Raw genomic sequence first — 21,586 nt, forward strand, 5'->3', positions numbered from 1 at the left:
TGCACACATCAACAACAGTCACCCACGAAGCATCGTTACCCATCGCTCCACAAAAGCCATGGCCCTTGCAGAGCAAGGGGAACCACTACTTCAAGGTCTCAGAGCAAGTGACGTCACCGATTGAAACGCTATTTAGCGCGCACCACCGCTAACTAAGCTAGCCGTTTCACATCCGTTAAACGTGCTCGATTACGGAGACATAATTTATAGATCGGCAGGTTAGGGTGCTCGAGTGGCTAGATATTCTTAACTTTCGGCCATCAGATTTGCCACCAATGCTCCTTATAGGACACATCACTGCACTCTATACTCCTCTGTAAACTGGTCATCTCTGTATACCCGTCGCAAGACCTACTGGTTGATGCTTATTTATTAAACCTTCTTAGGCCTCACTCCCCCCTATCTGAGATATCTACTGCAGCCCTCATCCTCCACATACAACACCCGTTCTGCCAGTCACATTCTGTTAAAGATCCCCAAAGCACACACATCCCTGGGTCGCTCCTCTTTTCAGTTCACTGCAGCTAGCGACTGGAACGAGCTGCAACAAACAGTCAAACTAGACAGTTTTATCTCAATCTCTTCATTCAAAGACTCAATCATGGACAGTCTTACTGACAGTTGTGGATGCTTTGCGTGATGCATTGTTGTCTCTACCTTCTTGCCCTTTGTGCTGTTGTCTGTGCCCAATAATGTTTGTACCCTGTTTTGTGCTGCTACCATGTTGTGCTGATGCCATTTTGTTTTGCTACCATGTTGTTGACCTGTTGTGCTGCTACCATGCTGTGTTATGTTGTGTTGCTGCTATGCTATGTTGTCTTAGGTCTCTCTTTATGTAGTGTTGTGTTGTTGCCATGCTATGTTGTCTTAGGTCTCTCTTTATGTAGTGTTGTGTTGCTGCCATGCTATGTTGTCTTAGGTCTCTCTTTATGTAGTGTTGTGTTGTCATGTTGTGTTGCTGCCATGCTATGTTGTCTTAGGTCTCTCTTTATGTAGTGTTGTGTTGCTGCCATGCTATGTTGTCTTAGGTCTCTCTTTATGTAGTGTTGTGTTGTCATGTTGTGTTGCTGCTATGCTATGTTGTCTTAGGTCTCTCTTTATGTAGTGTTGTGTTGCTGCTATGCTATGTTGTCTTAGGTCTCTCTTTATGTAGTGTTGTGTTGCTGCCATGCTATGTTGTCTTAGGTCTCTCTTTATGTAGTGTTGTGTTGTCTTAGGTCTCTCTTTATGTAGTGTTGTGTTGTCACTCTTGTTGCGCTGTGTGTTGTGTCCTATTTTTTATTTAATTCATTTTAATCCCCAGCCCAAGCAGGAGGCCTTTAGCCTTTTTGGTAGGCCTTCATTTTAAATGTTTTCTTTACTGACTTGCCTAGTTAAATAAAGGTTAAATAAATAAATATAAAGACCAGGAGGATATAAAGTGTTGATATTAAATGTTTTATTTAGGGTTAAAGGTTAGACACATTCTTAGGAGTTATGTTTAGGGGTTAGGGGGTATGGGATTTAATATGGTACGATTAGGGTTAGGTTTGAGACAGATTAAGAGAGCATTGGCATAGCTATTAGAGTCATTTTATGGCAGTACAGAAAGATTCACCTTATTAAAATTACAATCCCAAAATTCCCTGAATCAGGCTAGGGTCAGTCACCTTTAAAAGTGTTGAAATAATCACCTGCCTCTAACCTCTCCTTTCCTCCCCTCCTCCACATCTTTCTTTCTCCCTACCTCAAGCTGTATGTACTTTTGAACTGTAAAATGAAGGTTTACATTGAGTCCTTCTTCACTTATCGATCTTGGTGTGGTGGTTTGGGTTAGGAGAGCTGTCCTCCCCTGCACTCTCAAACGCACTCCGCTTACAGGGTATATTAACATGATGCAGATCCTAGAGAGAGAGAGAGAGAGAGAGAGAGAGAGAGAGAGAGAGAGAGAGAGAGAGAGAGAGAGAGAGAGAGAGAGAGAGAGAGAGAGAGAGAGAGAGAGAGAGAGAGAGAGAGAGAGAGAGACAGAGAGAGAGAGACAGAGGGAGAGAGACAGAGGGAGAGAGAGAGAGAGAGAGAGAGAGAGAGAGAGAGAGAGAGAGAGAGAGAGAGAGAGAGAGAGAGAGAGAGAGAGATTGTGATTCTGTCCACTCAGCACACATTCATCCAAGGGGATGGAGCTGTGTTGGGCCAAGTACAGACACCATAGAGGATAGAGCTGTGTTGGGCCAAGTGAAGACACCATAGAGGATAGAGCTGTGTTGGGCCAAGTACAGACACCATAGAGGATAGAGCTGTGTTGGGCCAAGTGAAGACACCATAGAGGATAGAGCTGTGTTGGGCCAAGTACAGACACCATAGAGGATAGAGCTGTGTTGGGCCAAGTGAAGACACCATAGAGGATAGAGCTGTGTTGGGCCAAGTGAAGACACCATAGAGGATAGAGCTGTGTTGGGCCAAGTGCAGACACCATAGAGGATAGAGCTGTGTTGGGCCAAGTGCAGACACCATAGAGGATAGAGCTGTGTTGGGCCAAGTGCAGACACCATAGAGGATAGAGCTGTGTTGGGCCAAGTGCAGACACCATAGAGGATAGAGCTGTGTTGGGCCAAGTGCAGACACCATAGAGGATAGAGCTGTGTTGGGCCAAGTGCAGACACCATAGAGGATAGAGCTGTGTTGGGCGAAGTACAGACACCATAAAGAGGATAGAGCTGCGTTGGGCCAAGTGCAGACACCAGCTTACACACTTCACATGTCAGTCAGTCAGTCAGTGTATGTGTGTGTCTGTCTGTATCCACAGTCAGAGCAGAGACAGGGCTCCTTAGTGCTGCACTGATGAAGCTGTGATCTAGCGGTTAGACCTGGTAATAAACCTTTATCATTAAACCACTTTTGGCTTAGTGCCATCATCCATCACATCCATAAAAGCAGATAACTTTAATTAACTTCCTGAATTGACCTAATTCCTGAAACGTGGTACGATGGTTGTCTGAGTGTTCTGCCACACTGTGGGGTTGTAGGAGGAGCTAGTAATGTTATGGGAACACTAGTGAATAAGTGGGAGGGGCTATTTGGTCTGTGGGTGGAGTTAGTTGTAGGAGGGGCTATGTACTCACCATGGGTTTGTGGGCAGAGCCACCAGGTCTGTTGGTCTTGCTGACCCAGCGGTTGATGCGGTCGGAGATTCCAGACGCGAATCTGCGAGGTTCCTGTCTGAGAACCCCAGAGCTGCACGGAGCGGCTGCCTGATCCTTTTCAAATAGGCATCTCTTCTTCGAAACCTCATCCAGCAGGAACAGGGTCCTCTGGGCAATGTCGGGGGGACGCAGAGACTCAGACTTCTACAGGATTAGAGACAGAGCGGGTTAGAGACAGAGAGGGTTAGAGACAGAGAGGGTTAGAGACAGAGAGGGTTAGACAGAGAGGGTTAGACAGAGAGGGTTAGAGACAGAGAGGGTTAGGGTAAGACAGAGAGGGTTAGAGAAAGAGAGGGTTAGAGACAGAGAGGGTTAGAGACAGAGAGGGTTAGACAGAGAGGGTTAGAGACAGAGAGGGTTAGAGACAGAGAGGGTTAGGGTAAGACAGAGAGGGTTAGAGACAGAGAGGGTTAGACAGAGAGGGTTAGAGACAGAGAGGGTTAGACAGAGAGGGTTAGGGTAAGACAGAGAGGGTTAGAGACAGAGAGGGTTAGGGTAAGACAGAGAGGGTTAGAGACAGAGAGGGTTAGAGACAGAGAGGGTTAGAGACAGAGAGGGTTAGACAGAGAGGGTTAGAGACAGAGAGGGTTAGAGACAGAGAGGGTTAGAGACAGAGAGGGTTAGACAGAGAGGGTTAGAGACAGAGAGGGTTAGAGACAGAGAGGGTTAGAGACAGAGAGGGTTAGAGACAGAGAGGGTTAGACAGAGAGGGTTAGAGACAGAGAGGGTTAGACAGAGAGGGTTAGAGACAGAGAGGGTTAGACAGAGAGGGTTAGAGACAGAGAGGGTTAGAGACAGAGAGGGTTAGGGTAAGACAGAGAGGGTTAGGGTAAGACAGAGAGGGTTAGAGACAGAGAGGGTTCGAGACAGAGAGGGTTAGGGTAAGACAGAGAGGGTTAGAGACAGAGAGGGTTAGGGTAAGACAGAGAGGGTTAGAGACAGAGAGGGTTAGGGTAAGACAGAGAGGGCTAGGGTAAGACAGAGAGGGTTAGAGTCAGAGAGGGTTAGAGACAGAGAGGGTTAGGGACAGAGAGGGTTAGGGTAAGACAGAGAGGGTTAGAGTCAGAGAGGGTTAGAGACAGAGAGGGTTAGGGTAAGACAGAGAGGGTTAGAGACAGAGAGGGTTAGGGTAAGACAGAGAGGGTTAGGGTAAGACAGAGAGGGTTAGGGTAAGACAGAGAGGGTTAGGGTAAGACAGAGAGGGTTAGAGATAGAGAGGGTTAGGGTAAGACAGAGAGGGTTAGAGACAGAGAGGGTTAGAGACAGAGAGGGTTAGGGTAAGACAGAGAGGGTTAGAGACAGAGAGGGTTAGAGACAGAGAGGGTTAGGGTAAGACAGAGAGGGTTAGAGACAGAGAGGGTTAGGGTAAGACAGAGAGGGTTAGAGACAGAGAGGGTTAGAGACAGAGAGGGTTAGGGTAAGACAGAGAGGGTTAGGGTAAGACAGAGAGGGTTAGAGACAGAGAGGGTTCGAGACAGAGAGGGTTAGGGTAAGACAGAGAGGGTTAGAGACAGAGAGGGTTAGGGTAAGACAGAGAGGGTTAGAGACAGAGAGGGTTAGGGTAAGACAGAGAGGGCTAGGGTAAGACAGAGAGGGTTAGAGTCAGAGAGGGTTAGAGACAGAGAGGGTTAGGGACAGAGAGGGTTAGGGTAAGACAGAGTGGGTTAGAGTCAGAGAGGGTTAGAGACAGAGAGGGTTAGGGTAAGACAGAGAGGGTTAGAGACAGAGAGGGTTAGGGTAAGACAGAGAGGGTTAGGGTAAGACAGAGAGGGTTAGAGACAGAGAGGGTTAGGGTAAGACAGAGAGGGTTAGAGTCAGAGAGGGTTAGAGACAGAGAGGGTTAGGGTAAGACAGAGAGGGTTAGAGACAGAGAGGGTTAGGGTAAGACAGAGAGGGTTAGGGTAAGACAGAGAGGGTTAGGGTAAGACAGAGAGGGTTAGGGTAAGACAGAGAGGGTTAGAGATAGAGAGGGTTAGGGTAAGACAGAGAGGGTTAGAGACAGAGAGGGTTAGAGACAGAGAGGGTTAGGGTAAGACAGAGAGGGTTAGAGACAGAGAGGGTTAGAGACAGAGAGGGTTAGGGTAAGACAGAGAGGGTTAGAGACAGAGAGGGTTAGGGTAAGACAGAGAGGGTTAGAGACAGAGAGGGTTAGAGACAGAGAGGGTTAGGGTAAGACAGAGAGGGTTAGGGTAAGACAGAGAGGGTTAGAGACAGAGAGGGTTAGAGACAGAGAGGGTTAGGGTAAGACAGAGAGGGTTAGAGACAGAGAGGGTTAGGGTAAGACAGAGAGGGTTAGAGACAGAGAGGGTTAGGGTAAGACAGAGAGGGCTAGGGTAAGACAGAGAGGGTTAGAGTCAGAGAGGGTTAGAGACAGAGAGGGTTAGGGACAGAGAGGGTTAGGGTAAGACAGAGTGGGTTAGAGTCAGAGAGGGTTAGAGACAGAGAGGGTTAGGGTAAGACAGAGAGGGTTAGAGACAGAGAGGGTTAGGGTAAGACAGAGAGGGTTAGGGTAAGACAGAGAGGGTTAGAGACAGAGAGGGTTAGGGTAAGACAGAGAGGGTTAGAGATAGAGAGGGTTAGGGTAAGACAGAGAGGGTTAGAGACAGAGAGGGTCAGAGACAGAGAGGGTTAGGGTAAGACAGAGAGGGTTAGAGACTGAGAGGGTTAGAGACAGAGAGGGTTAGGGTAAGACAGAGAGGGTTAGGGTAAGACAGAGAGGGTTAGAGACAGAGAGGGTTACGGTAAGACAGAGAGGGTTAGAGACAGAGAGGGTTAGGGTAAGACAGAGAGGGTTAGAGACAGAGAGGGTTAGGGTAAGACAGAGAGGGCTAGGGTAAGACAGAGAGGGTTAGAGTCAGAGAGGGTTAGAGACAGAGAGGGTTAGGGACAGAGAGGGTTAGGGTAAGACAGAGAGGGTTAGAGACAGAGAGGGTTAGAGACAGCGAGGGTTAGGGTAAGCCAGAGAGGGTTAGTGACAGAGAGGGTTAGGGTAAGACAGAGAGGGTTAGGGTAAGACAGAGAGGGTTAGAGACAGAGAGGGTTAGGGTAAGACAGAGAGGGTTAGAGACAGAGAGGGTTAGAGACAGAGAGGGTTAGGGTAAGACAGAGAGGGTTAGAGACAGAGAGGGTTAGGGTAAGACAGAGAGGGTTAGGGCAAGACAGAGAGGGTTAGAGACAGAGAGGGTTAGAGACAGAGAGGGTTAGGGCAAGACAGAGAGGGTTAAAGACAGAGAGGGTTTTAGACAGAGAGGGTTAGAGACAGAGAGGGTTAGGGTAAGACAGAGAGGGTTAGAGACAGAGAGGGTTAGAGACAGAGGGTTAGAGACAGAGAGGGTTAGGGTAAGACAGAGAGGGTTAGAGACAAAGAGGGTTGGACAGAGATGGTTAGAGACAGAGAGGGTTAGAGTTAGAGAGGGTTAGAGACAGAGAGGGTTAGGGACAGAGAGGGTTAGGGTAAGACAGAGAGGGTTAGAGACAGAGAGGGTTAGAGACAGAGAGGGTTAGAGACAGAGGGTTAGAGACAGCGAGGGTTAGGGTAAGCCAGAGAGGGTTAGAGACAGAGAGGGTTAGGGTAAGACAGAGAGGGTTAGGGTAAGACAGAGAGGGTTAGAGACAGAGAGGGTTAGGGTAAGACAGAGAGGGTTAGAGACAGAGAGGGTTAGGGTAAGACAGAGAGGGTTAGAGACAGAGAGGGTTAGAGACAGAGAGGGTTAGGGTAAGACAGAGAGGGTTAGAGACAGAGAGGGTTAGGGTAAGACAGAGAGGGTTAGGGCAAGACAGAGAGGGTTAGAGACAGAGAGGGTTAGAGACAGAGAGGGTTAGGGCAAGACAGAGAGGGTTAGAGACAGAGAGGGTTTAAGACAGAGAGGGTTAGAGACAGAGAGGGTTAGGGTAAGACAGAGAGGGTTAGAGACAGAGAGGGTTAGAGACAGAGGGTTAGGGACAGAGAGGGTTAGGGTAAGACAGAGAGGGTTAGAGACAGAGAGGGTTAGACAGAGAGGGTTAGGGTAAGACAGAGAGGGTTAGAGACAGAGAGGGTTAGGGTAAGACAGAGAGGGTTAGAGACAGAGAGGGTTAGGGTAAGGCAGAGAGGGTTAGAGACAGAGAGGGTTAGAGACAGAGAGGGTAAGACAGAGAGGGTTAGAGACAGAGAGGGTTAGAGTCAGAGAGGGTTAGAGTCAGAGAGGGTTAGAGACAGAGAGGGTTAGAGACAGAGAGGGTTAGGGTTAGAGACAGAGAGGGTTAGGGTAAGACAGAGAGGGTTAGAGACAGAGAGGGTTAGAGACAGAGCGGGTTAGAGACAGACAGAGAGGGTTAGGGAAAGACAGAGAGGGTTAGAGACAGAGAGGGTTAGAGAAAGAGAGGGTTAGAGACAGAGAGGGTTAGAGTCAGAGAGGGTTAGAGACAGACAGAGAGGGTTAGAGACAGAGAGGGTTAGAGACAGAGAGGGTTAGAGAAAGAGAGGGTTAGAGACAGAGAGGGTTAGAGAAAGAGAGGGTTAGAGTCAGAGAGGGTTAGAGACAGACAGAGAGGGTTAGAGACAGAGAGGGTTAGAGACAGAGAGGGTTAGACAGAGAGAGGGTTAGAGACAGAGAGGGTTAGAGACAGAGAGGGTTAGAGACAGAGAGGGTTAGGGACAGAGAGGGTTAGAGACAGAGAGGGTTAGGGCATGACAGAGAGGGTTAGAGACAGAGAGGGTTTTAGACAGAGAGGGTTAGAGACAGAGAGGGTTAGGGTAAGACAGAGAGGGTTAGAGACAGAGAGGGTTAGACAGAGAGGGTTAGAGACAGAGAGGGTTAGACAGAGAGGGTTAGAGACAGAGAGGGTTAGAGTCAGAGAGGGTTAGAGACAGAGAGGGTTAGGGACAGAGAGGGTTAGGGTAAGACAGACAGGGTTAGAGACAGAGAGGGTTAGAGACAGAGAGGGTTAGAGACAGCGAGGGTTAGGGTAAGCCAGAGAGGGTTAGAGACAGAGAGGGTTAGGGTAAGACAGAGAGGGCTAGGGTAAGACAGAGAGGGTTAGAGACAGAGAGGGTTAGGGTAAGACAGAGAGGGTTAGAGACAGAGAGGGTTAGGGTAAGACAGAGAGGGTTAGAGACAGAGAGGGTTAGACAGAGAGCGTTAGAGACAGAGAGGGTTAGAGACAGAGAGGGTTAGGGTAAGACAGAGAGGGTTAGAGACAGAGAGGGTTAGAGACAGAGAGGGTTAGACAGAGAGGGTTAGAGACAGAGAGGGTTAGGGTAAGACAGAGAGGGTTAGAGACAGAGAGGGTTAGACAGAGAGGGTTAGAGACAGAGAGGGTTAGAGACAGAGAGGGTTAGAGACAGAGAGGGTTAGGGTAAGACAGAGAGGGTTAGAGACAGAGAGGGTTAGAGACAGAGAGGGTTAGAGACAGAGAGGGTAAGACAGAGAGGGTTAGAGACAGAGAGGGTTAGAGACAGAGAGGGTTAGAGACAGAGAGGGTAAGACAGAGAGGGTTAGAGACAGAGAGGGTTAGAGACAGAGAGGGTTAGAGACAGAGAGGGTAAGACAGAGAGGGTTAGAGTCAGAGAGGGTTAGGGTAAGACAGAGAGGGTTAGAGACAGAGAGGGTTAGGGTAAGACAGAGAGGGTTAGAGACAGAGAGGGTTAGGGTCAGAGAGGGTTAGAGACAGACAGGGTTAGAGACAGAGAGGGTTAGAGACAGAGAGGGTTAGACAGAGAGGGTTAGAGACAGAGAGGGTTAGAGACAGAGAGGGTTAGAGACAGAGAGGGTTAGGGACAGAGAGGGTTAGAGACAGAGAGGGTTAGGGACAGAGAGGGTTAGAGACAGAGAGGGTTAGAGACAGAGAGGGTTAGAGACAGAGAGGGTTAGGGACAGAGAGGGTTAGAGACAGAGAGGGTTAGAGACAGACAGAGAGGGTTAGAGACAGAGAGGGTTAGAGACCGTTTTTATTTTAATTAAAAGTGTATTATTTATTTATCCAGGTTAGTGTTATTGAGATTTTTCAAGAGAGACCAACCAAGACAGCATCAGGAGTAACAACATTTGAGACAAATATCAGACATAGGGCTCTATTTTCGGCTGGTGTTTCCAGTGATATTGTCAAACACACTTTAGTTTGCAATTTGGGCATGTAAATACATTCGCACTGGCATTTTCCAGCCCAGGTTCAGCAATATGCCTGTCTTATATCAGCTTGACCTGCGCTCAGATGGGAGGGGTGGACATATTTGAGATGTGTCCTTAAAAACATGATCCAAAGTGCTAATTTCAGGCAGCGCTTAAATATATTAATATAATAATAATATATGCCATTTAGCAGACGCTTTTATCCAAAGCGACTTACAGTCATGTGTGCATACATTCTACGTATGGGTGGTCCCGGGAATCGAACCCACTACCCTGGCGTTACAAGCGCCATGCTCTACCAACTGTGCTACAGAAGGAGTGCTACAGGGCTTTTTAAAACCAACCAAAAGCTGGTTCTCGTGGCAACAGTTGGTTATGTCATAAATTTTGACAGCGGAAACGGATCCAGGCAGAATCACAGCCGACCGTGATTGGGAGTCCCATAGGGCGCACAATTGGCCCAGCGTCGTCCGGGTCTGGCCGGGTTAGGCCGGGTTAGGCCGGGGTAGGCCGTCATTGTAAATGAGAATTTGTTCTTAACTGAGTTGCCTAGTTAAATAAAGGTTAAATTAAAACAATTAGAAAATAAATTAAAACAATTAGAAAATAAATTAAAACATCCTATTCAGCTGTGATGCACAATGTACATATGAAGATGGAACAAGACTAATGTGCTTTTGGTGCATGTATACTTCGTATTTAGAAACATTTTTTTTAAATCATGTTTTTTACCATTTTGATTTAAACTCAAGCATAGACTCCCGTCTTCTCAATGAAGGCCTTTTTGTCTGCCCAAAGCAATTGCAAAGTAGTCAAGACTGTTGATAAAGGGTTTGTCTCCTGAGACAAATATAAATAAATCTTCATCACCATTCAAATATAAAAGTGATTTCCCTTTTTATCTATGCATTGATTTGATTTGATTTGTAGGCAGGCCCACATTATTTTAGCCGGCAGGCTAACAGGCAGGCCCACATTATTTTAGCCGGCAGGCTAACAGGCAGGTCCTGTTTTAAAACCATCTCTATGTCCAGCTATGGTGGCAAGTTTGGATGTGCGTAAAACCCTTCACAGTTGATTTAATATTATAAAGCCAGGCGGAGAAATTATGGTGCCTGTAAGTGTGTTTAAAACTAGTTGTTTAGTTTGGTTAAGAATTTGATTCAAATTACTCGCTCTCTTTTTGCTTATTGACAACATTTTGCATTTGAGCCATAATGCAATTTACAGTGGGCCTAGCCTCTATATCAGTGCAAATTCTATGTATATATTTCCACATTGAAGACATGATTACATAGAACAATGTGGACTGAAAACAGGTTCAAGTCAACATATTAAGGAAAGATAGATCTACATTTTGCTTCTGTAAACCAATAAACAAACTATAATGGACTAACATTGGATTTGGAATTGATTCCAAGGCAATACATACAAGAGTGGAAATACACAACTTGAAGCAACCATCATGTTTCACCTTGGAGCACATCCTCACTGGCCAGTGAGGGCCAAGCCTGGACACACCCACAACTTTTAAACATTTTATTTCCCCTTTATTTAACCAGGTAGGCCAGTTGAGAACACCTTTATTTAACCAGGTAGGCTAGTTGAGAACACCTTTATTTAACCAGGTAGGCCAGTTGAGAACACCTTTATTTAACCAGGTAGGCTAGTTGAGAACACCTTTATTTAACCAGGTAGGCCAGTTGAGAACACCTTTATTTAACCAGGTAGGCTAGTTGAGAACACCTTTATTTAACCAGGTAGGCCAGTTGAGAACACCTTTATTTAACCAGGTAGGCCAGTTGAGAACACCTTTATTTAACCAGGTAGGCCAGTTGAGAACACCTTTATTTAACCAGGTAGGCCAGTTGAGAACACCTTTATTTAACCAGGTAGGCCAGTTGAGAACACCTTTATTTAACCAGGTAGGCCAGTTGAGAACACCTTTATTTAACCAGGTAGGCTAGTTGAGAACACCTTTATTTAACCAGGTAGGCCAGTTGAGAACACCTTTATTTAACCAGGTAGGCCAGTTGAGAACACCTTTATTTAACCAGGTAGGCTAGTTGAGAACACCTTTATTTAACCAGGTAGGCCAGTTGAGAACACCTTTATTTAACCAGGTAGGCTAGTTGAGAACACCTTTATTTAACCAGGTAGGCCAGTTGAGAACACCTTTATTTAACCAGGTAGGCTAGTTGAGAACACCTTTATTTAACCAGGTAGGCCAGTTGAGAACACCTTTATTTAACCAGGTAGGCTAGTTGAGAACACCTTTATTTAACCAGGTAGGCCAGTTGAGAACACCTTTATTTAACCAGGTAGGCTAGTTGAGAACACCTTTATTTAACCAGGTAGGCCAGTTGAGAACACCTTTATTTATACCAGGTAGGCTAGTTGAGAACACCTTTATTTAACCAGGTAGGCCAGTTGAGAACAACTTTATTTAACCAGGTAGGCCAGTTGAGAACACCTTTATTTAACCAGGTAGGCCAGTTGAGAACACCTTTATTTAACCAGGTAGGCCAGTTGAGAACACCTTTATTTAACCAGGTAGGCCAGTTGAGAACAAGTTCTCATTTACAACTGCGACCTGGCCAAGATAAAGCAAAGCAGTGAGACACAAACAACACAGTTACACATGGAGTAAACAAACATACAGTCAATAATACAATAGAAAAAGTCTATATACAGTGTGTGTAAATGAGGTGAGATTAGGGAGGTAAGGAAATAAACAGGCCGTAATGGTGAAATAATTAAAATATAGCAATTAAACACTGGAGTGATAGATGTGCAGAGGATGAGTATGCAAGTAGAGATACTGGGGTGCAAAGGAGCAAAATAATAATAATAAATACAGTATGGGGATGAGGTAGTTGGATGGGCTATGTACAGATGGGCTATGTACAGATGCAGTGATCTGTAAATGCCTAGGTCTCTGGCTAGACTATAAACTCTCCTTCCAGACTCATATTAAACATCTCCAATCCAAAATTAAATCTAGAATCGGCATTCTATTTCACAACAAAGCCTCCTTCACTCATCCTGCCAAACATACCCTTGTAAAACTGACCGTCCTACCGATCCTCGACTTCGGCTATGTAATTTACAAAATAGCCTCCAACACTCTACTTAGCAAACTGGATGCAGTCTATCACAGTGCCATCCATTTTGTCACCAAAGCCCCATATACCACCCACCACTGGGACCTGTATGCTCTTGTCAGCTGGCCCTCGCTACATATTCGTCGCCAGACCCACTGGCTCCAGGTCATCTCTAAGTCTTTGCTAGGTAAAGCCCAGCCTTATCTCAGCTCAACAGCAGGTATATTTCACTGGTCACCCCCAAAGCCAATTTCTCCTTTGGCCGCCTTTCCTTCCAGTTCTCTGCTGCCAATGACTGGAACGAATTGCAAAAATCACTGAAGCTGGAGACTCCTATCTCCCTCACAAACTTTAAGCATCAGCTGTCGGAGCAGCTCACAGATCATTGCATATCTGTAAATAGCCCATTCAACTACCTCATCCACATACTGTTATTTATTTATTTTCTCCTTTGCACCCCAGTATTTCTACTTGCATATTCATCTTCTGCACATCTATCACTCAATTGTAATTACTTCGCCACTACGGCGTATTTATTGCTTTACCTCCCTAATCTTACCTCATTTGCACACACTGTGTATAGATTTTTTCTCTTGTATTATTGACTGTACGTTTGTTTATTTCATGTGTAACTAACTCTGTGTCGCACTGCCTTGCTTGATCAGGTCGCAGTTGTAAATGAGAACTTGTTCTCAACTGGCCTACCTGGTTAAATAAAGGCGAAATACATCTAATTAAAAATACATTTAAAAAAGTACACTTGGATCTAGGCTTAAAGAGATGGGTGGAGCTAAAGCTTAAGAGGGTGTGAACACAAAGAAGAGCTCTCCAATATTAGTACAAAAACATCCAAAGGCCATTGTCTCGAAAGTGAGTTTTACAAGTTCATCAACTTCCAAAGGAAAATTACTTTCCCAATGTTCCTCAACTGTAGTGTACGATAAACCATTTAGCTCTGAATCTCTACTTTTATCCAATGTAAAAAACACCATTTCACATTTTTATACATATGACCGATTTGAGCCGGTCGGTCACATATATGACGTTATGATGTTATGTTGTGATGTTATATGTGATGTTATGTAATGTTATGTATAAAGTTGTGTAATGTGATGTGTAATGTTGTGTAATGTTATGTATAATGTTATGTAATGTTATGTATAATGTTATGTATAATGTGATGTGTAATGTTGTGTAATGTTATGTATAATGTTATGTAATGTTATGTAATGTTATGTAATGTTATGTGTAATGTTGTGTGTAATGTTATGTAATGTTATGTGTAATGTTGTGTAATGTTATGTGTGATGTTATATGTAATGTTATGTATAATGTTGTGTAATGTTATGTGTAATGTTATATGTAATGTTATGTATAATGTTGTGTAATGTTATGTGTAATGTTGTGTAATGTTATGTATAATGTTATGTGTGATGTGTAATGTTGTGTGTAATGTTATGTGTAAAGTTGTGTAATGTTATGTATAATGTTATGTAATGTTATGTGATGTTATGTATAATGTTATGTATAATGTTATGTAATGTTATGTGTAATGTTATGTGTGATGTTGTGTGTAATGTTATGTATAATGTTATGTAATGTTGTGTGATGTTGTGTGTAATGTTATGTGTAATGTGATGTATAATGTTATGTATAATGTTATGTAATGTTATGTAATGTTATGTGATGTTATGTAATGTTGTGTGTAATGTTATGTGTAATGTTATGTAATGTTATGTAATGTTATGTGTAATGTTGTGTGATGTTATGTGTAATGTTATGTAATGGTATGTAATGTTATGTATAATGTTGTGTGTAATGTTATGTGATGTATAATGTTATGTAATGTTATGTAATGTTATGTATAATGTTATGTGATGTTATGTATAATGTTGTGTGTAATGTTATGTAATGTTATGTATAATGTTGTGTGTAATGTTATGTGATGTATAATGTTATGTAATGTTATGTAATGTTATGTATAATGTTATGTGTGATGTTATGTGTAATATTATGTGTGATGTTATGTGTAATATTATGAATAATGTTATGTATAATGTTATATGTGATGTGTAATATTATGTATAATGTTATATGTGATGTTATGTGTAATATTATGTGTGATGTTATGTGTAATATTATGTATAATGTTATGTATAATGTTATATGTGATGTGTAATGTTATGTGATGTTATGTGTAATATTATGTATAATGTTATGTATAATGTTATATGTGATGTTATGTATAATGTTATATGTGATGTTATGTGTAATATTATGTGTGATGTTATGTGTAATATTGTGTATAATGTTATGTGTAATATTGTGTATAATGTTATGTGTAATATTATGTATAATGTTATGTGTAATATTATGTATAATGTTATGTGTGATGTTGTGTGATGTTATGTGATGTTATGTGATGTTATGTGATGTTGTGTGATGTTATGTGATGTTATGTAATGTTATGTGATGTTATGTGATGTTGTGTGATGTTATGTGATGTTATGTAATGTTATGTGATGTTATGTGATGTTATGTGATGTTGTGTGATGTTGTGTGATGTTATGTAATGTTATGTGATGTTATGTGATGTTGTGTGATGTTGTGTGATGTTATGTGATGTTGTGTGATGTTATGTAATGTTATGTGATGTTATGTGATGTTGTGTGATGTTGTGTGATGTTATGTAATGTTATGTGATGTTGTGTGATGTTATGTGATGTTGTGTGATGTTGTGTGATGTTATGTGATGTTATGTGATGTTGTGTGATGTTATGTAATGTTATGTGATGTTGTGTGATGTTATGTGATGTTATGTGATGTTGTGTGATGTTATGTAATGTTATGTGATGTTATGTGATGTTATGTGATGTTATGCATAATGTTATATGTGATGTTATGTATAATGTTATGTGTGATGTTATGTATAATGTTATGTGTAATATTATGTATAATGTTATGTGTGATGTTATGTATAATGTTATGTGATGTGTAATGTAATGTGATGTTCTACCTGAGCTGCATGGGCCAGTTTCTCCATCTTCTCCTGGATGGAACGGGATGACACCCTCTGTTTGGAACTAAATGGGGACAGGATTATGGTTATGGGTTAAGGTTTAGAGATTAGAGATTAGGGTTACATTTTAGGGTTAGGGTTAGGGTTAGAGATTAGGGTTACATTTTAGGGTTAGGGTTATGGGTTATGGTTATGGGTTAAGGGTTAGAGATTAGAGATTAGGGTTACATTTTAGGGTTAGGGTTAGGGTTAGAGATTAGGGTTATATTTTAGGGTTAGGGTTAGAGATTAGGGTTATATTTTAGGGTTAGGGTTAGAGATTAGGGTTATATTTTAGGGTTAGGGTTAGAGATTAGAGATTAGGGTTACATTTTAGGGTTAGGGTTAGGGTTAGAGATTAGTGATTAGGGTTACATTTTAGGGTTAGGGTTAGGGTTAGAGATTAGTGATTAGGGTTACATTTTAGGGTTAGGGTTAGGGTTAGGGGTTAGGGTTACATTTAGGGTTAGGGTTAGAGATAAGGGTTACATTTTAAGGGAAGGGTAAGGTTAGAGATAAGGGTTACATTTTAGGGTAATGGTAAGGTTAGAGATAAGGGTTTCATTTTAGGGTAAGGGTAAGGGTTAGGGTTAGGGGTTAGGGTTAGAGATAAGGGTTACATTTTAGGGTAAGGGTTAGGGTTAGAGATAAGGGGTTACATTTTAGGGTAAGGGTTAGGGTTAGAGATAAGGGTTACATTTTAGGGTTAGTGTTAGGGTTAGCGATAAGGGTTACATTTTAGGGTTAGGGTTAGAGATAAGGGTTACATTTTAGGGTTAGGGTTAGGGTTAGGGGTTAGGGTTACATTTTAGGGTTAGGGTTAGAGATAAGGGTTACATTTTAGGGTTAGGGTTAGGGGTTAGGGTTACATTTTAGGGTTAGGGTTAGGGTTAGAGGTTAGGGTTACATTTTAGGGTTAGGGTTAGAGGTTAGGGTTACATTTTAGGGTTAGGGTTAGGGTTAGGGTTAGAGGTTAGGGTTAGGGGTTAGGGTTACATTTTAGGTTTAGGGTTAGGGTTAGAGGTTAGGGTTACATTTTAGGGTTAGGGTTAGGGTTAGAGGTTAGGGTTACATTTTAGGGTTAGGGTTAGGGTTAGAGGTTAGGGTTACATTTTAGGGTTAGGGTTAGGGTTAGAGGTTAGGGTTACATTTTAGGGTTAGGGTTAGGGTTAGGGTTAGGGTTACATTTTAGGGTTAGGGTTAGGGTTAGAGGTTAGGGTTACATTTTAGGGTTAGGGTTAGGGTTAGGGTTAGGGGTTAGGGTTACATTTTAGGGTTAGGGTTAGGGGTTAGGGTTACATTTTAGGGTAAGGGGTTACGGACAGGCATTATTATTATATTCTTATATTCTTATAGTGTCAGTATAAAACATGTTAAATGATCACCAGACTCACTTCCTTTGGAAAGGTGATGCTTTGTCCTGCTCCTCAGTTTGGTCCTAGAAAAGACAGATACTGTTATATAACTAGAATGTACAGTTTGTTTCAAAAGCTTTGGGGATAAAGGGTTAGGGTTAGGGTTAGGGTTAGGGTTAGGGTTAGAGGTTAGGGCTTTTTCACAAAACTCAAAACAGATCATCAAAAAGGCAGTCGTTTCAAAGCTCATTTTCACTAAGAACCACACAAAATCATACAGTCACTTTCACTTAATCAGTGTTTCATCTAGAAATAAGTTTCACAATACATGTTAATATAAAGGGTTAGGTTTAGGTCCAAGCCCTGTGATACATGTTTATATAAAGTAATTCCTTTTCACAATACAATGCTCACATGACTTTTGGTATGATTCTCTTCTCATTTGTTAAAATATATTTTACTATTACTTAATCTGACTGCTCTACAGATAAAAAAACAAAAACAATAATGAAAATGTCTGTGAAGAAGAAATATAACATTTGATTTCGCATTCCGCTTCGCTCCACAGGTAGTATCACATTTTCATTTCATTTCATTACAGCACAACGGTTTGATTTGTTTGATCGTAGCTAGCTACATAGCCAGCTACATAGCCGTCTTTGTATCAAAGATAATTGTGTAGTCTAGAGCGATTTTCTAGGTTAGCTAGCCAGCTATTGTCGTTCTTTTAACGCAACGTAACGTAATCAACACAGCTAGCCAGCTAGCCCCCGAATAGCAGCACTGTAGAAACTATTACACTCAACGGAACGACTTGATTAGTGTAGTGTCAACAACACAGCCACTGCCAGCTAGCCTACAAAGTCAACAACACAGCCACTGCCAGCTAGCCTACTTCAGCAGTACTGTATCATTTTAATCATTTTAGTCAATAAGATTCTTGCTACGTAAGCTTAACTTTCTGAACATTCGAGACGTGTAGTCCACTTGTCATTCCAATCTCCTTGCATTAGCGTAGCCTCTTCTGTAGCCTGTCAACTATGTGTCTGTCTATCCCTGTTCTCTCCTCTCTGCACAGACCATACAAACGCTCCACACCGCGTGGCCGCGGCCACCCTAATCTGGTGGTCCCAGCGCGCACGACCCACGTGGAGTTCCAGGTCTCCGGTAGCCTCTGGAACTGCCGATCTGCGGCCAACAAGGCAGAGTTCATCTCAGCCTATGCCTCCATCCAGTCCCTCGACTTCTTGGCACTGACGGAAACATGGATCACCACAGATAACACTGCTACTCCTACTGCTCTCTCTTCGTCCGCCCACGTGTTCTCGCACACCCCGAGAGCTTCTGGTCAGCGGGGTGGTGGCACCGGGATCCTCATCTCTCCCAATTGGTCATTCTCTCTTTCTCCCCTTACCCATCTGTCTATCGCCTCCTTTGAATTCCATGCTGTCACAGTTACCAGCCCTTTCAAGCTTAACATCCTTATCATTTATCGCCCTCCAGGTTCCCTCGGAGAGTTCATCAATGAGCTTGATGCCTTGATAAGCTCCTTTTCTGAGGACGGCTCACCTCTCACAGTTCTGGGCGACTTTAACCTCCCCACGTCTACCTTTGACTCATTCCTCTCTGCCTCCTTCTTTCCACTCCTCTCCTCTTTTGACCTCACCCTCTCACCTTCCCCCCTTACTCACAAGGCAGGCAATACGCTCGACCTCATCTTTACTAGATGCTGTTCTTCCACTAACCTCATTGCAATTCCCCTCCAAGTCTCCGACCACTACCTTGTATCCTTTTCCCTCTCGCTTTCATCCAACACTTCCCACACTGCCCCTACTCGGATGGTATCGCTCCGTCCCAACCTTCCCTCTCTCTCCCCCGCTACTCTCTCCTCTTCCATCCTATCATCTCTTCCCTCTGCTCAAACCTTCTCCAACCTATCTCCTGATTCTGCCTCCTCAACCCTCCTCTCCTCCCTTTCTGCATCCTTTGACTCTCTATGTCCCCTATCCTCCAGGCCGGCTCGGTCCTCCCCTCCCGCTCCGTGGCTCGACGACTCATTGCGAGCTCACAGAACAGGGCTCCGGGCAGCCGAGCGGAAATGGAGGAAAACTCACCTCCCTGCAGACCTGGCATCCTTTCACTCCCTCCTCTCTACATTTTCCTCCTCTGTCTCTGCTGCTAAAGCCACTTTCTACCACTCTAAATTCCAAGCATCTGCCTCTAACCCCCCCCCCCCTCTCTGCAGATGACTTCGTCAACCATTTTGAAAAGAAGGTCGACGACATCCGATCCTCGTTTGCTAAGTCAAACGACACCGCTGGTTCTGCTCACACTGCCCTACCCTGTGCTCTGACCTCTTTCTCCCCTCTCTCTCCAGATGAAATCTCGCGTCTTGTGACGGCCGGCCGCCCAACAACCTGCCCGCTTGACCCTATCCCCTCCTCTCTTCTCCAGACCATTTCCGGAGACCTTCTCCCTTACCTCACCTCGCTCATCAACTCATCCCTGACCACTGGCTACGTCCCTTCCGTCTTCAAGAGAGCGAGAGTTGCACCCCTTCTGAAAAAACCTACACTCGATCCCTCCGATGTCAACAACTACAGACCAGTATCCCTTCTTTCTTTTCTCTCCAAAACTCTTGAACGTGCCGTCCTTGGCCAGCTCTCCCGCTATCTCTCTCAGAATGACCTTCTTGATCCAAATCAGTCAGGTTTCAAGACTAGTCATTCAACTGAGACTGCTCTTCTCTGTATCACGGAGGCGCTCCGCACTGCTAAAGCTAACTCTCTCTCCTCTGCTCTCATCCTTCTAGACCTATCGGCTGCCTTCGATACTGTGAACCATCAGATCCTCCTCTCCACCCTCTCCGAGTTGGGCATCTCCGGCGCGGCCCACGATTGGATTGCGTCCTACCTGACAGGTCGCTCCTACCAGGTGGCGTGGCGAGAATCTGTCTCCTCACCACGCGCTCTCACCACTGGTGTCCCCCAGGGCTCTGTTCTAGGCCCTCTCCTATTCTCGCTATACACCAAGTCACTTGGCTCTGTCATAACCTCACATGGTCTCTCCTATCATTGCTATGCAGACGACACACAATTAATCTTCTCCTTTCCCCCTTCTGATGACCAGGTGGCGAATCACATCTCTGCATGTCTGGCAGACATATCAGTGTGGATGACGGATCACCACCTCAAGCTGAACCTCTGCAAGACGGAGCTGCTCTTCCTCCCGGGGAAGGACTGCCCGTTCCATGATCTCGCCATCACGGTTGACAACTCCATTGTGTCCTCCTCCCAGAGCGCTAAGAACTTTGGCGTGATCCTGGACAACACCCTGTCGTTCTCAACTAACATCAAGGCGGTGGCCCGTTCCTGTAGGTTCATGCTCTACAACATCCGCAGAGTACGACCCTGCCTCACACAGGAAGCGGCGCAGGTCCTAATCCAGGCGCTTGTCATCTCCCGTCTGGATTACTGCAACTCACTGTTGGCTGGACTCCCTGCCTGTGCCATTAAACCCCTACAACTCATCCAGAACGCCGCAGCCCGTCTGGTGTTCAACCTTCCCAAGTTCTCTCACGTCACCCCGCTCCTCCGCTCTCTCCACTGGCTTCCAGTTGAAGCTCGCATCCGCTACAAGACCATGGTGCTTGCCTACGGAGCTGTGAGGGGAACGGCACCTCAGTACCTCCAGGCTCTGATCAGGCCCTACACCCAAACAATGGCACTGCGTTCATCCACCTCTGGCCTGCTCGCCTCCCTACCACTGAGGAAGTACAGTTCCCGCTCAGCCCAGTCAAAACTGTTCGCTGCTCTGGCCCCCCAATGGTGGAACAAACTCCCTCACGACGCCAGGACAGCGGAGTCAATCACCACCTTCCAGAGACACCTGAAACCCCACCTCTTTAAGGAATACCTAGGATAGGATAAGTAATCCTTCTCACCCCCCTTAAAAGATTTAGATGCACTATTGTAAAGTGGCTGTTCCACTGGATGTCATAAGGTGAATGCACCAATTTGTAAGTCGCTCTGGATAAGAGCGTCTGCTAAATGACTTAAATGTAAATGTAAATGTTGATTTAAACTGTAATGTACTATTATGATGCCTATTCTGATTTTCCTTCACAGTAAGTAAAACAAAAAGCTGATTGACAAGATCAGAGATGTACTGTACGTAACAAATGCATCCTAGGGTGACTGCAGCGAAGGGTTATTTAGCAGACTTATTCAAAGCAGAGGTTGAAACCTAAATTATTTTCCAATCATTTCGTTCTGAACAGAATTTCTTTAATTCCATCCAATGTTCAGCAAAATAAAGTTTTGAATTGGTACCGGTTTATATCGTTCCTTTCTGTTCCTTTTTAACCCTCTGAATATGATGTTTTTTTACATTAAATTACTTCACCAATCAGTGTGGATAAAGCAGCAAGCTATATCCTCGTTTTGAAACTACAAGTGAATACCGCAACTGTCACGAGTCCGACCGAGGGTGTTTCCCCTTCCCGGGCGGTTGGCGCTCGGCGGTCGTCGTCACCGGCCTATTAGCTGCCACTGATTGTTTTTCCTCTCCCTCCTTGTATGTTTAGTGGTAGCACCTGTTCATGGTTAATCAGTTAATTAGTTTGTCTTTATTAGACAGCCGGCCCGCCTGGTTGTTGTGCGGGATTATTTCAGTGTAACCTTCGGCTCTGTTGTAGAGGTACGTGTTAGTGCCTGGTCGTTACTTTTTCCGTTGTACATTCTCATTCCCTGTGTTTGGGGCCGTTACTATTGTGAGCACC

General features: G+C 44.3%; 1 protein-coding gene across 2 annotated transcripts in view; it reads right to left on the reverse strand.

Moving 5' to 3' along the window:
- Nucleotides 1-1,416: 1,416 nt before the first annotated feature.
- Nucleotides 1,417-21,586, reverse strand: part of lad1 (ladinin) — an 81,157-nt gene continuing 60,987 nt past the window's right edge. For both annotated transcript variants that reach the window (XM_052506721.1, XM_052506719.1), the window contains exons 7-10: nucleotides 16,846-16,889; nucleotides 15,410-15,476; nucleotides 3,099-3,323; nucleotides 1,417-1,883 (exon numbers count right to left, since the gene is read on the reverse strand). In XM_052506721.1, coding sequence (XP_052362681.1) covers nucleotides 1,782-1,883; nucleotides 3,099-3,323; nucleotides 15,410-15,476; nucleotides 16,846-16,889 — 438 coding nt within the window. In that variant the 3' untranslated portion in view covers nucleotides 1,417-1,781. The remainder of the gene's footprint in view (nucleotides 1,884-3,098; nucleotides 3,324-15,409; nucleotides 15,477-16,845; nucleotides 16,890-21,586) is intronic.

This window comes from Oncorhynchus keta, unplaced genomic scaffold (assembly GCF_023373465.1).
Source record: "Oncorhynchus keta strain PuntledgeMale-10-30-2019 unplaced genomic scaffold, Oket_V2 Un_contig_2736_pilon_pilon, whole genome shotgun sequence".
Taxonomy (NCBI): domain Eukaryota; kingdom Metazoa; phylum Chordata; class Actinopteri; order Salmoniformes; family Salmonidae; genus Oncorhynchus; species Oncorhynchus keta.